Source organism: Bombina bombina, chromosome 5, assembly GCF_027579735.1.
Source record: "Bombina bombina isolate aBomBom1 chromosome 5, aBomBom1.pri, whole genome shotgun sequence".
NCBI lineage: Eukaryota > Metazoa > Chordata > Amphibia > Anura > Bombinatoridae > Bombina > Bombina bombina.
Window position 1 is genome coordinate 989,797,751 of NC_069503.1, and position 14,294 is coordinate 989,812,044.

At 41.6% G+C, this 14,294-nt stretch overlaps 1 protein-coding gene across 1 annotated transcript in view; it reads right to left on the reverse strand.

Annotated features, from left to right (window-relative positions):
- Positions 1–14,294, reverse strand: part of INTS8 (integrator complex subunit 8) — a gene marked incomplete in the record, with an annotated part of 407,787 nt that overhangs the window by 59,932 nt on the left and 333,561 nt on the right. The window contains 1 exon segment of the mRNA XM_053715214.1: positions 11,449–11,522. Coding sequence (XP_053571189.1) covers positions 11,449–11,522 — 74 coding nt within the window.

Sequence of the window (14,294 nt, forward strand, 5' to 3'; positions counted from 1 at the left end):
TGGAGTACAGCTAAACTCAGCTTGTGATGGAAGATCAGAGCAAACCTGCTCTGACTTCAAAATAAAAAAATCTTGATAGAAGAATCTTATACAGACACCTATAACTTCACCTCCTCCTTGCACTGAAGGCAAAGAGAATTACTGGGGTTTGTGGGAAGGGAAGTGATACTTAACAGCTTTGCTGTGGTGCTCTTTGCCTCCTCCTGCTGGCCAGGAGTGATATTCCCAACAGTAATTGATGATCCCGTGTCATATAGATGTATTTATGCAGTTGAACATAAGTTTCTTTGAATAATAAAGATGGAAAATAAACAAGCAAATCTTCTGTGTAAATAAGCCATAATCTGCCAGGCTTAGCAACCCTAGCACCAACAACAGCTTGTCTATAGCAATAATAGACTAAAAAGCTTTTTTTCAAAGCAGATTTAGCTAGCCTATCCATGTGATGTCTAAATAAGGAAGTGTCTAGTGTAAAAGGGTTATGAAACCCAAACTGTGTTTTTTCATGATTCAGATAGAGCATGCAATTTTAAACAACTTTCTAATTTGCTTATGTCATCAATTTGTCTTTGTTCTCTTGGTATCTTTTGTTGAAAAGCTTAGGAGACAGCCCTTTTCTGGAGCACTATATGGCAGCAGTTTTGCAAGAATGTCATCCATTTGCAAGAGCACTAGATGGCAGCAGTATTTCCTGCCATGTAGTGCTTCAGATGCCTATACAGTATCCAAATTAGCCTTAAACAATCTATAAAATAAAAATCCAAGATATTTAACTTCTTCTTCACTTAAGGGCTAAAGTAACAGCAATATTTACTTATTTTAGTTGCAAGATGAGGAGGCACACTGCAGCAGGGGAATAAGAAAAGAATTGGAGATTTAGAGTAGCAGCAAACACTGAGGAATGTTTCCAGGGGTGGCAAAAAACCACGATATTCTTACATGATAAATTAATTAATTTCTTGGTTGTGAGAGTCCATGACCTTACTCTTGGAATATACTTCACTGGCCATCAGGAGGAGGCAAAGAGCCCTCACTGATGGCTGGTTTGTGGACTCTCACAAACAAGAAAGAACTGAATTTATCAGGTAAGAATAAATTATGTTTTCTTTTTATTGGCTGTGAGAGTACATGCCCTTACTCTTGGTAACCTAGCAGAGAAGTCCACAAAAACAGGGCCAGACAAAAAACAAAGGTAGGTACCTATTAACCAGGTATCAACACTTGCAAAAAAAACCAAAAGCAGCCTCAGCAAAAAAACATTAAAGCAATACAATTTGGTAAAAGTATGTAGAGAGGACCAAGTGACGACCCTGCAAATCTGTTCTACAGAGGCTTCATTATTGAAGGACCAAGAAGTGGACATAGAACAGGTGGATTGAGCTGTAATCCACGAAGATGGCTGCTGGACAGCCACCAAGTAAGCCGAACAAATGAGGCTCTGCAACCAAAACGACAAAGACAGATGTAGCTTTCTGACCAATGTGTTTACCCGAGTACAACATATATAGACTATAAGATTGACTAAAAGTCCTTTGTCGTCTGTAGATAAAACTTCAGAACCCTAAACACATCCAGGTTATGTAATAGTCTTTCTTTTGAAGATTTTGGGTTAGAACATAAAAAAGGTACAACAATCTCTTGATTAATATTGTCAGATGACACTACTTTTGGTATAAAACCAAAAACTGTGCATAAAACTTATCCTGGTGAAATACTAAGTAAGATCACAAGACAAGGCTGATAATTCTGAAACTCTTCTGGTAGATGAGATAACCAAGTGAAACAGAACTTTCCAAGACAGTAGTTTAATGTCTAAATTATGCATAAGCTCAAATAGAGGGGACTGAAGAATTCTCAAAACCAGATTGAGGTTCCAAGGAAGAGACAGAAATCGGACCATTGGCCGAATCCGAACTAGCGCCTGAATATAGGAATGAATTTCAGGCGGACAAGCTAACTTCCTGTGCAGCAACACAGAAAGAGCAGAAATCAGCCCATGATAGAACTACCAGATAGGCCCTTATCCAGCCCCTCCTGTAGCAATTGTAAAATGCAAGGAATAACCCCTGGTCGAGCACCAGGTGAGATAAACCTTCCACACTTCCTAGTAACTGGCTTACGAGCTTGAATTAAGGTCTCTATCACAGAGTCAGAAAAACCCCTCTGAGACAGAATCAATAGTTCAATCTCCATGCAGTTAAGCTGAGAGACTGAAGATTTTTATGAAAAAATTAACCTTGTGCCAGTAAGTCTAAGAGCTATGAGAATGGCAGAAGTCCTCTCCTGTTTGAGACAAGCTACTACCCTCGGGAGGAGAACAATTGGTGTTAAGATGTAAACTAACTAGTACTGCCAGGGAGCTGTCAAGGCATCCACCAGCGCCACCTGAGGAACTCTCAAACTCTATCTGTACTGAGGAAGCTTGTTATTCAAGCTGTATGCCATCAGATCTACCTCCGGCCATCCCCAGAGATATACCAACCTAAAGAAAAATATCCTGATTGAGAGATTATTTTCCTCTATGAGTAGTCTGGAGATTTAGCTAATCCGCTTTCCAATTGTTCACACCTGGGATGTGATAACCTAGAATATGTGCACGGATGTATCTCAGCCCAATTTTAATATGAGATACTTCTTGCATTGCTAGGGAGTTGCGAGTGCCCCCTTGATTATTTTATGTAAGCTACTCTCGTGAAGTTGTCCGACTGAAAGCGAATAAAAGGAAAAATACTAGTTGGGGCCAAGACTGTAGAGCTCTGAATATTGCCCTGAGCTCCAAAATATTGATGGGTAGAAGAACTTCCAGAGAGCACCACACTCCCTGAGCTTTCTGACCATCCCAGATCGCTCCCTAACCTCATAAACGTATCTGCCACTCTATCCTGAGGAAACTCATACCTCTGGAAAGCGGAGCTGGATACGTCCACCTCAACACAAATCTGCTATTAGATTTCCCTTAATAGTGCATACTTTGGGTCAGTGCTTTCTGACCTTTTTTATGTTTTGTAGATTTCCCTTAAGCCTAGCCTTCTTATCCTGGGGTAAACTCACTTTCCCCCCATTATGGTAGAAATTATGGAATCCAAGCCAGGGCCAAACAAGGTTTTACTCTTGAAGGCAAGCGATAACAACATAGACTTGGAAACCATGTCTGCTAACCAAGATTTTAGACAAAAAGCCCATCTACACAATACAGCTAAGGCTGTATTTTTTGCATTTATGCAGATAATCTGGATAATTGCATCACAGATTAAGGCATCTAACCTGGTCAAGCACAGGATATGATCTTGAATCTCCTCCAAGGAAGACTCTTCAAATATAAGATCACTCAAAGAATCACCCCAGAAAGCAGCAACCCCCACCACTACAGTAATCTTAACTGCTGGTTGGAATATTCCACCTTGCAGAAAAGCATTCCTGAGAAAACCCTCCAGTTTTCTTTCTGTCCATCGGATCCTTAAAAACAAAATGTATTCTAACCTGATAAATTATTTTCTTTCTTGGTGGTGATAGTCCACGAGAAATTATTTTCTGGCCACCAGGAGGAGGAAAAAACACCCCACAACAAAAGCTTTAAATATCACTCCTACTTCCATATCTCTCTCCCAGTAGTACATATAGCCAAGGAAAGGAGTAAGAAGGAAGAAAGAAAGATGGTAGGGTAAAGAGATGCAAACAAGAACTGCTGCAAACTAGTAAGAAATGGGCAGGTTCATGGACTATCAACACCAAGAAAGAAAGGAATTTATCAGGTATGAATAAATTATGTTTTCGTTTTTTTTTTTGTGTGGCGATAGTCCATGAGAATCCTTATGTGTGGGAACTAATACCAAAGCTGTGAAGTCCACAAAGGAAAGTGGGTGGGGAAAAAAGGAAAGGCAGACACCTATTTACCAGAAACTACCGCATGAAGAAACCTTCCTTCCAAAAACTGTCCCTGCCGAGACAAACACATGAAATGGGAAATATGCAAACAGCACCAAGCTACAATCTTGCAATTGAGCTCCACTTATATCACAATCTTGAGAACTAAAAAAAGAAAGACGCAAAATGAGTTCTAATTACTTTAATACATAAAAGTTTTGAGAACTCTGCCTCCCAGAATCCTAGGAGAATAAAACTTGGCAATTAACACCCTGACTCTACTTCCAAAATTACTATAATCTTTCCACAGATGATTTTGGCTAGGATGAAAGTAATCACCACACAAAAATTTCACTTAAAAGAAACACTTTAGGTAGGAAAGACAACAAAAGGTCACAAACTGCATTGTGACGAAATGCTTAAGAACCCGAGAGAGTGTAAGGTACACAAAATCTCCAAGCTAAATAAAGTTAATAACAAACAAATGTCAGAGACAGACTGAATAACCATGAATGTATAGGATCCAAAAGGAAGATTTCGCAAGCCTCTAAGAAACTGGATCCAAACTCCTTGAAGAAAAGATAGATGGAAACCAGGTCTGATAGAAACCAGAGCATGAATAAACAGATAACAGGAAGATAAACAAACTGCCTGTATGAAAACATAGAAAATACATTACGCAACTCATTTGAAGGCTGAACAGGATACCCTGTCATGCTTTCTTGAGCAAAGTACTAGGAAAGAGACACTTTCCAAGCCATCTTAATATTCATCGCCAAACAGACGCCCAAGTTCTGCAACCACCTGCCATGTGAAAAATGGAGCAATTGAATTGCAACAATCTTTTCTTGAAAACAAGGAAATAACCACGGTACAAACAGAATTGGAGAATAAGAAAACAAATACTAATAAGAGACTGCCGGCGCATCTATCAACATCACCTGAGAATCACTCAATCTCCAACTATAGCTGGAAGATTGTCGATTACTCAAGAAGGCAATGATCACTCTAAAAAACTGCTTCCCATTACAAGAACTCTGTGGAACCAAAGTGAGGAATGAAAGGAAACCAAAGATAAGATGACTGACTGAAAGAAAAGAACTGATCGGAGAAGAGACCAAGTCTGAAGGGATCGGAACATTACATGTAGATCCAGAACATTTATTGGTAGCCTCACCCTCATGAGACAACCGAAAGTTCCTGAGATCCTCGTCGAACTTCAGACTGACCCAAATCTGACAAGCTGGCATTATCAGGACTACCATGTCCCTACACCGATATAGGGTAACAGATATAGGGAATGGAAAACAGAATTTATGTTTACCTGATAAATTACTTTCTCCAACGGTGTGTCCGGTCCACGGCGTCATCCTTACTTGTGGGATATTCTCTTCCCCAACAGGAAATGGCAAAGAGCCCAGCAAAGCTGGTCACATGATCCCTCCTAGGCTCCGCCTACCCCAGTCATTCGACCGACGTTAAGGAGGAATATTAGCATAGGAGAAACCATATGGTACCGTGGTGACTGTAGTTAAAGAAAATAAATTATCAGACCTGATTAAAAAAACCAGGGCGGGCCGTGGACCGGACACACCGTTGGAGAAAGTAATTTATCAGGTAAACATAAATTCTGTTTTCTCCAACATAGGTGTGTCCGGTCCACGGCGTCATCCTTACTTGTGGGAACCAATACCAAAGCTTTAGGACACGGATGAAGGGAGGGAGCAAATCAGGTCACCTAAATGGAAGGCACCACGGCTTGCAAAACCTTTCTCCCAAAAATAGCCTCAGAAGAAGCAAAAGTATCAAACTTGTAAAATTTGGTAAAAGTGTGCAGTGAAGACCAAGTCGCTGCCCTACATATCTGATCAACAGAAGCCTCGTTCTTGAAGGCCCATGTGGAAGCCACAGCCCTAGTGGAATGAGCTGTGATTCTTTCGGGAGGCTGCCGTCCGGCAGTCTCGTAAGCCAATCTGATGATGCTTTTAATCCAAAAAGAGAGAGAGGTAGAAGTTGCTTTTTGACCTCTCCTTTTACCGGAATAAACAACAAACAAGGAAGATGTTTGTCTAAAATCCTTTGTAGCATCTAAATAGAATTTTAGAGCGCGAACAACATCCAAATTGTGCAACAAACGTTCCTTCTTTGAAACTGGTTTCGGACACAGAGAAGGTACGATAATCTCCTGGTTAATGTTTTTGTTAGAAACAACTTTTGGAAGAAAACCAGGTTTAGTACGTAAAACCACCTTATCTGCATGGAACACCAGATAAGGAGGAGAACACTGCAGAGCAGATAATTCTGAAACTCTTCTAGCAGAAGAAATTGCAACTAAAAACAAAACTTTCCAAGATAATAACTTAATATCAACGGAATGTAAGGGTTCAAACGGAACCCCCTGAAGAACTGAAAGAACTAAATTGAGACTCCAAGGAGGAGTCAAAGGTTTGTAAACAGGCTTAATTCTAACCAGAGCCTGAACAAAGGCTTGAACATCTGGCACAGCTGCCAGCTTTTTGTGAAGTAACACAGACAAGGCAGAAATCTGTCCCTTCAGGGAACTTGCAGACAATCCTTTTTCCAATCCTTCTTGAAGGAAGGATAGAATCTTAGGAATCTTAACCTTATCCCAAGGGAATCCTTTAGATTCACACCAACAGATATATTTTTTCCAAATTTTGTGGTAAATCTTTCTAGTTACAGGCTTTCTGGCCTGAACCAGAGTATCGATAACAGAATCTGAGAACCCTCGCTTCGATAGGATCAAGCGTTCAATCTCCAAGCAGTCAGCTGGAGTGAAACCAGGTTCGGATGTTCGAACGGACCCTGAACAAGAAGGTCTCGTCTCAAAGGTAGCTTCCAAGGTGGAGCCGATGACATATTCACCAGATCTGCATACCAAGTCCTGCGTGGCCACGCAGGAGCTATCAAGATCACCGACGCCCTCTCCTGATTGATCCTGGCTACCAGCCTGGGGATGAGAGGAAACGGCGGGAACACATAAGCTAGTTTGAAGGTCCAAGGTGCTACTAGTGCATCCACTAGAGCCGCCTTGGGATCCCTGGATCTGGACCCGTAGCAAGGAACTTTGAAGTTCTGACGAGAGGCCATCAGATCCATGTCTGGAATGCCCCACAGCTGAGTGACTTGGGCAAAGATTTCCGGATGGAGATCCCACTCCCCCGGATGCAATGTCTGACGACTCAGAAAATCCGCTTCCCAATTTTCCACTCCTGGGATGTGGATAGCAGACAGGTGGCAGGAGTGAGACTCCGCCCATAGAATGATTTTGGTCACTTCTTCCATCGCCAGGGAACTCCTTGTTCCCCCCTGATGGTTGATGTACGCAACAGTTGTCATGTTGTCTGATTGAAACCGTATGAACTTGGCCCTCGCTAGCTGAGGCCAAGCCTTGAGAGCATTGAATATCGCTCTCAGTTCCAGAATATTTATCGGTAGAAGAGATTCTTCCCGAGACCAAAGACCCTGAGCTTTCAGGGATCCCCAGACCGCGCCCCAGCCCATCAGACTGGCGTCGGTCGTGACAATGACCCACTCTGGTCTGCGGAATGTCATCCCTCGTGACAGGTTGTCCAGGGACAGCCACCAACGGAGTGAGTCTCTGGTCTTCTGATTTACTTGTATCTTCGGAGACAAGTCTGTATAGTCCCCATTCCACTGACTGAGCATGCACAGTTGTAATGGTCTTAGATGAATGCGAGCAAAAGGAACTATGTCCATTGCCGCTACCATCAACCCGATCACTTCCATGCACTGAGCTATGGAAGGAAGAGGAACGGAATGAAGTATCCGACAAGAGTCTAGAAGCTTTGTTTTTCTGGCCTCTGTCAGAAATATCCTCATTTCTAAGGAGTCTATTATTGTTCCCAAGAAGGGAACCCTTGTTGACGGAGATAGAGAACTCTTTTCCACGTTCACTTTCCATCCGTGAGATCTGAGAAAGGCCAGGACTATGTCCGTGTGAGCCTTTGCTTGAGTAAGGGACGACGCTTGAATTAGAATGTCGTCCAAGTAAGGTACTACAGCAATGCCCCTTGGTCTTAGCACAGCTAGAAGGGACCCTAGTACCTTTGTGAAAATCCTTGGAGCAGTGGCTAATCCGAAAGGAAGCGCCACGAACTGGTAATGCTTGTCCAGGAATGCGAACCTTAGGAACCGATGATGTTCCTTGTGGATAGGAATATGTAGATACGCATCCTTTAAATCCACCGTGGTCATGAATTGACCTTCCTGGATGGAAGGAAGAATAGTTCGAATGGTTTCCATCTTGAACGATGGAACCTTGAGAAACTTGTTTAAGATCTTGAGATCTAAGATTGGTCTGAACGTTCCCTCTTTTTTGGGAACTATGAACAGATTGGAGTAGAACCCCATCCCTTGTTCTCTTAATGGAACAGGATGAATCACTCCCATTTTTAACAGGTCTTCTACACAATGTAAGAATGCCTGTCTTTTTATGTGGTCTGAAGACAACTGAGACCTGTGGAACCTCCCCCTTGGGGGAAGCCCCTTGAATTCCAGAAGATAACCTTGGGAGACTACTTCTAGTGCCCAAGGATCCAGAACATCTCTTGCCCAAGCCTGAGCGAAGAGAGAGAGTCTGCCCCCCACCAGATCCGGTCCCGGATCGGGGGCCAACATTTCATGCTGTCTTGGTAGCAGTGGCAGGTTTCTTGGCCTGTTTTCCCTTGTTCCAGCCTTGCATTGGTCTCCAAGCTGGCTTGGCTTGAGAAGTATTACCCTCTTGCTTAGAGGACGTAGCACTTTGGGCTGGTCCGTTTCTACGAAAGGGACGAAAATTAGGTTTATTTTTTGTCTTGAAAGGCCGATCCTGAGGAAGGGCGTGGCCCTTACCCCCAGTGATATCAGAGATAATCTCTTTCAAGTCAGGGCCAAACAGCGTTTTCCCCTTGAAAGGAATGTTAAGTAGCTTGTTCTTGGAAGACGCATCAGCCGACCAAGATTTCAACCAAAGCGCTCTGCGCGCCACAATAGCAAACCCAGAATTCTTAGCCGCTAATTTAGCCAATTGCAAAGTGGCGTCTAGGGTAAAAGAATTAGCCAATTTGAGAGCATTGATTCTGTCCATAATCTCCTCATAAGGAGGAGAATCACTATCGACCGCCTTTATCAGCTCATCGAACCAGAAACATGCGGCTGTAGCGACAGGGACAACGCATGAAATTGGTTGTAGAAGGTAACCCTGCTGAACAAACATCTTTTTAAGCAAACCTTCTAATTTTTTATCCATAGGATCTTTGAAAGCACAACTATCCTCTATGGGTATAGTGGTGCGTTTGTTTAAAGTGGAAACCGCTCCCTCGACCTTGGGGACTGTCTGCCATAAGTCCTTTCTGGGGTCGACCATAGGAAACAATTTTTTAAATATGGGGGGAGGGACGAAAGGAATACCGGGCCTTTCCCATTCTTTATTAACAATGTCCGCCACCCGCTTGGGTATAGGAAAAGCTTCTGGGAGCCCCGGCACCTCTAGGAACTTGTCCATTTTACATAGTTTCTCTGGGATGACCAACTTGTCACAATCATCCAGAGTGGATAATACCTCCTTAAGCAGAATGCGGAGATGTTCCAACTTAAATTTAAATGTAATCACATCAGGTTCAGCTTGTTGAGAAATGTTCCCTGAATCAGTAATTTCTCCCTCAGACAAAACCTCCCTGGCCCCATCAGACTGGGTTAGGGGCCCTTCAGAAACATTATTATTAGCGTCGTCATGCTCTTCAGTATCTAAAACAGAGCAGTCGCGCTTACGCTGATAAGTGTTCATTTTGGCTAAAATGTTTTTGACAGAATTGTCCATTACAGCCGTTAATTGTTGCATAGTAAGGAGTATTGGCGCGCTAGATGTACTAGGGGCCTCCTGAGTGGGCAAGACTCGTGTAGACGAAGGAGGGAATGATGCAGTACCATGCTTACTCCCCTCACTTGAGGAATCATCTTGGGCATCATTGTCATTGTCACATAAATCACATTTATTTAAATGAATAGGAATTCTGGCTTCCCCACATTCAGAACACAGTCTATCTGGTAGTTCAGACATGTTAAACAGGCATAAACTTGATAACAAAGTACAAAAAACGTTTTAAAATAAAACCGTTACTGTCACTTTAAATTTTAAACTGAACACACTTTATTACTGCAATTGCGAAAAAACATGAAGGAATTGTTCAAAATTCACCAAATTTTCACCACAGTGTCTTAAAGCCTTAAAAGTATTGCACACCAAATTTGGAAGCTTTAACCCTTAAAATAACGGAACCGGAGCCGTTTTTAACTTTAACCCCTTTACAGTCCCTGGTATCTGCTTTGCTGAGACCCAACCAAGCCCAAAGGGGAATACGATACCAAATGACGCCTTCAGAAAGTCTTTTCTAAGTATCAGAGCTCCTCTCACATGCGACTGCATGCCATGCCTCTCAAAAACAAGTGCGCAACACCGGCGCGAAAATGAGACTCTGCCTATGCTTTGGGAAAGCCCCTAAAGAATAAGGTGTCTAAAACAGTGCCTGCCGATATTATTATATCAAAAAACCCAAATAAAATGATTCCTCAAGGCTAAATATGTGTTAATAATGAATCGATTTAGCCCAGAAAAAGTCTACAGTCTTAATAAGCCCATGTGAAGCCCTTATTTACAATCGTAATAAACATGGCTTACCGGATCCCATAGGGAAAATGACAGCTTCCAGCATTACATCGTCTTGTTAGAATGTGTCATACCTCAAGCAGCAAGAGACTGCACACTGTTCCCCCAACTGAAGTTAATTGCTCTCAACAGTCCTGTGTGGAACAGCCATGGATTTTAGTGACGGTTGCTAAAATCATTTTCCTCATACAAACAGAAATCTTCATCTCTTTTCTGTTTCTGAGTAAATAGTACATACCAGCACTATTTCAAAATAACAAACTCTTGATTGAATAATAAAAACTACAGTTAAACACTAAAAAACTCTAAGCCATCTCCGTGGAGATGTTGCCTGTACAACGGCAAAGAGAATGACTGGGGTAGGCGGAGCCTAGGAGGGATCATGTGACCAGCTTTGCTGGGCTCTTTGCCATTTCCTGTTGGGGAAGAGAATATCCCACAAGTAAGGATGACGCCGTGGACCGGACACACCTATGTTGGAGAAAAAGAAACGAAACAATTAAAGAAAACATAAATTTATATATTACCTTATAAAGCTTAGGAGCTGGCCAATTTTTGATTATGCACCTGAGTAGTGCTTGCTGATTGGTGGCTAAATGTAGCCACCATCAGCAAGCGCTACCCAGTGTTCTGAACCAAAAATGGACCAGCTCATAAGCTTACGTTCCTGCTTTTTCAAATGAGATACCAAGAGAACTAAGAAAAAATTGATAATAGGAGTAAATTGAAAAGTTTCTTAAAATTGCATGCTCTATCTGAATCATGAAAGAAAAAAAATTGGGTTTTATACCCCTTTAATGTCCCTTAAAATGGATTGCAAAAATACAGCAGTGTTACAAAATATTAGAGAATTTGGCCAAAATGCAATAAAGAATAAATATGTACAGCTGGTTTACCTGTTCTGTTCCTGTAGGGCTTTAAATGCTGTTTTATAGTCAACTTCTCGAAGAAACTGGCATAGAATTGCTACCTGTAAATAAACACCATGTATTAACTTATGTTAATTATGAGAACACACTTCAGACAGCCATCCATAAAGATCAGAAAAGCTTGTCAAATAATACTGCACATTTTCTTGGATTTATGAAGTCATGGTGTTCGTAAGATATATATATATATATATATCTTTATATCTATCCACACACTGTATAGAGATGTGCGCATTCAGCAGTTCCATTCACTGCCAAATGCGGAAGCAAGAGGCTACTTTCGGTATTCAGCTCTTTTTGGGACCGAATATCCTCTTGTGCAAGTGAAACACACCAAGATCTTCACAGATACATACACACACACACCCAAATCTGGTATTACAAAATCCAAACTTATTCTGAAACCAAAGTTTTTAATTAATATATATATAAAAAAAAAAAAAATATGAAAAATTACTCGTTTTCCTTGCAAGTCACAATCTTCTCTGCCTGTTTCTTTTTTTTTTGTGTTCTAAAATGCAAATAATTGTCTATTTATTTAAAACAAGAAATATTAAGTAAAATATTAAAAAATTATATACAACTCTTTAGCTTTATAAGCTGTATTATGACATGTAAAAATTGCCTAAATGACATAAGATGTTGTTTATACTTGGTTCCATCACCTAGAGGTTGGACAGAAAAAGGAGTAGGAAGGTAGCAGAAAGACGAGTTATATATAATCTAAAAAGTAAAACATAAATGTTGCTTAAATGCCCCTTTTAATTGCAGTCTTTTTTTAAATTTCATTTTTTAAATTTTATATCTTTTAAATGAAAGCTATTTGGAGTACACCATCTCAAAAAGGTTTAGCCTCCCTGTCCTAGACTGCACCATCTCCTGGGCAGAACTGACATAAATGTGACCATTCCAGTGACGTGAGTTGAGGTCAGAGGCTGGTGAGACACTGGCTATGTTATGCCCAAGAAACAGTAAGGCTCACAACCATATTGTTAGTATGTGTTTTGCACGTTATCTGTTAAAGCCAATCAGGGAAAGATAATTATATGTAGCCTTGGATTTGTGGATTTCTAATTCTAAGAGCTAAATTACAGGCAAATGGACTAAATAGATAAGAAAAGTATACTGTATGTTGTATTATTATGCATATCTAAATATTTAAAGGGCCCCCTATCTAGTTCTGCAGTGCACACACAGTAATCCATCCCAGCCAATAGCCACACACTACACAGATGCTGGACATGCAGGGGAGAAAGAGAGAGACAGAGGGGGGAAAGAGAAAGAGAGGGGGGAAAGAGAAAGAGAGGGGGAAAAGAGAAAGAGAGGGGGGAAAAGAGAAAGAGAGGGGGGAAAAGAGAAAGAGAGGGGGGAAAAGAGAAAGAGAGGGGGAAAAGAGAAAGAGAGGGGGAAAAGAGAAAGAGAGGGGGAAAAGAGAAAGAGGGTGAAAACAGATTGAGACAGAGAGGGGAGAAAGAGACAGAGAGGGGAGAAAGAGACAGAGAGGGGAGAAAGAGACAGAGAGGGGGTAAGAGACAGAGAGGGGGTAAGAGACAGAGAGGGGGTAAGACACAGAGAGGGGGTAAGACACAGAGAGGGGGTAAGACACAGAGAGGGGGTAAGACACAGAGAGGGGGTAAGACACAGAGAGGGGGTAAGAGACAGAGAGGGGGTAAGAGACAGAGAGGGGGTAAGAGACAGAGAGGGGGTAAGAGACAGAGAGGGGGAAAAGAGACAGAAAGGGGCAAAAGCGACGGATGAGCCCACCCGTAACTGCACGTCTGTTAGACAGCCAGGCTAACCCTCCGGCTAAGAACTAGCCGTCCTAACAAGAACCGGCTAAGAACCCTTTCTCCAGGACACCCTGGAAGAACCAGAGAGAACCTCAAGAAGAAATATAAAATCATAGAGAACCAACACCCCCCACCAAAACAGGGGGGGTGGGGAAGGCAGTCAACCCAAATAGTAAAACGAGGGACCAGCTACAAGCTGAGAAAAGAAAAAAAAAAACACCTTTCCAAAAAACCCCTTCCACGATACATCAAAACACCAAGGGGTCAGGACCCTGTCAAACTACATAATAAGGAGCACCCATAATGGAGAAGACCAACCACAAAAAAAAAGAGTCGTAGCACAAAAAGGAACAATCAGGTACTCTGATGCCTACCCCTGACAGACTGAATTATCCCAGAAGAGGTGACATAGTCGAAGGAAGATTAAACTTCCCCAGCACTGAAAAGATCCAGAGATCTACTTAAAGGGACACTGAACCTAAATATTTTCTTTTGTGATTCAGATAGAGCATGAAATTTTAAGCAACTTTCTAATTTACTCCTATTATCAAATTTTCTTCATTCGCTTGGTATCTTTATTTGAAATGCAAGAATGTAAGTTTAGATGCCGGACCATTTGTGGTGAACAACCTGGGTTGTTCTTGCTGATTGGTGGATAAATTCATCCACCAATAAAAAAGTGCTGTCCAGAGTTCTAAACTAATAAAAAATCTTAGATTCCTTATTTTTCAAATAAAGATAGCAAGAGAACGAGGACATATTGATAATAGGAGTAAATTAGAAAGTTGCTTAAAATTGCATGCTCTATCTGAATCACAAAAAGAAACAAATTTGGGTTCAGTGTCCCTTTAAGAATCCCTGACCATGATCCCCCAAGAGCAAGACTAGGATAGGCACGAATGCCCACATAACCTAGATCGGATCCCACCAAAGGTACAGATTCGTCAAAAGGACACACCAAAGGAGAGTGTCCGGGTGCCAGGAATCAGACTGACGAGAAGTTCAAAAATAATCACACCTTTA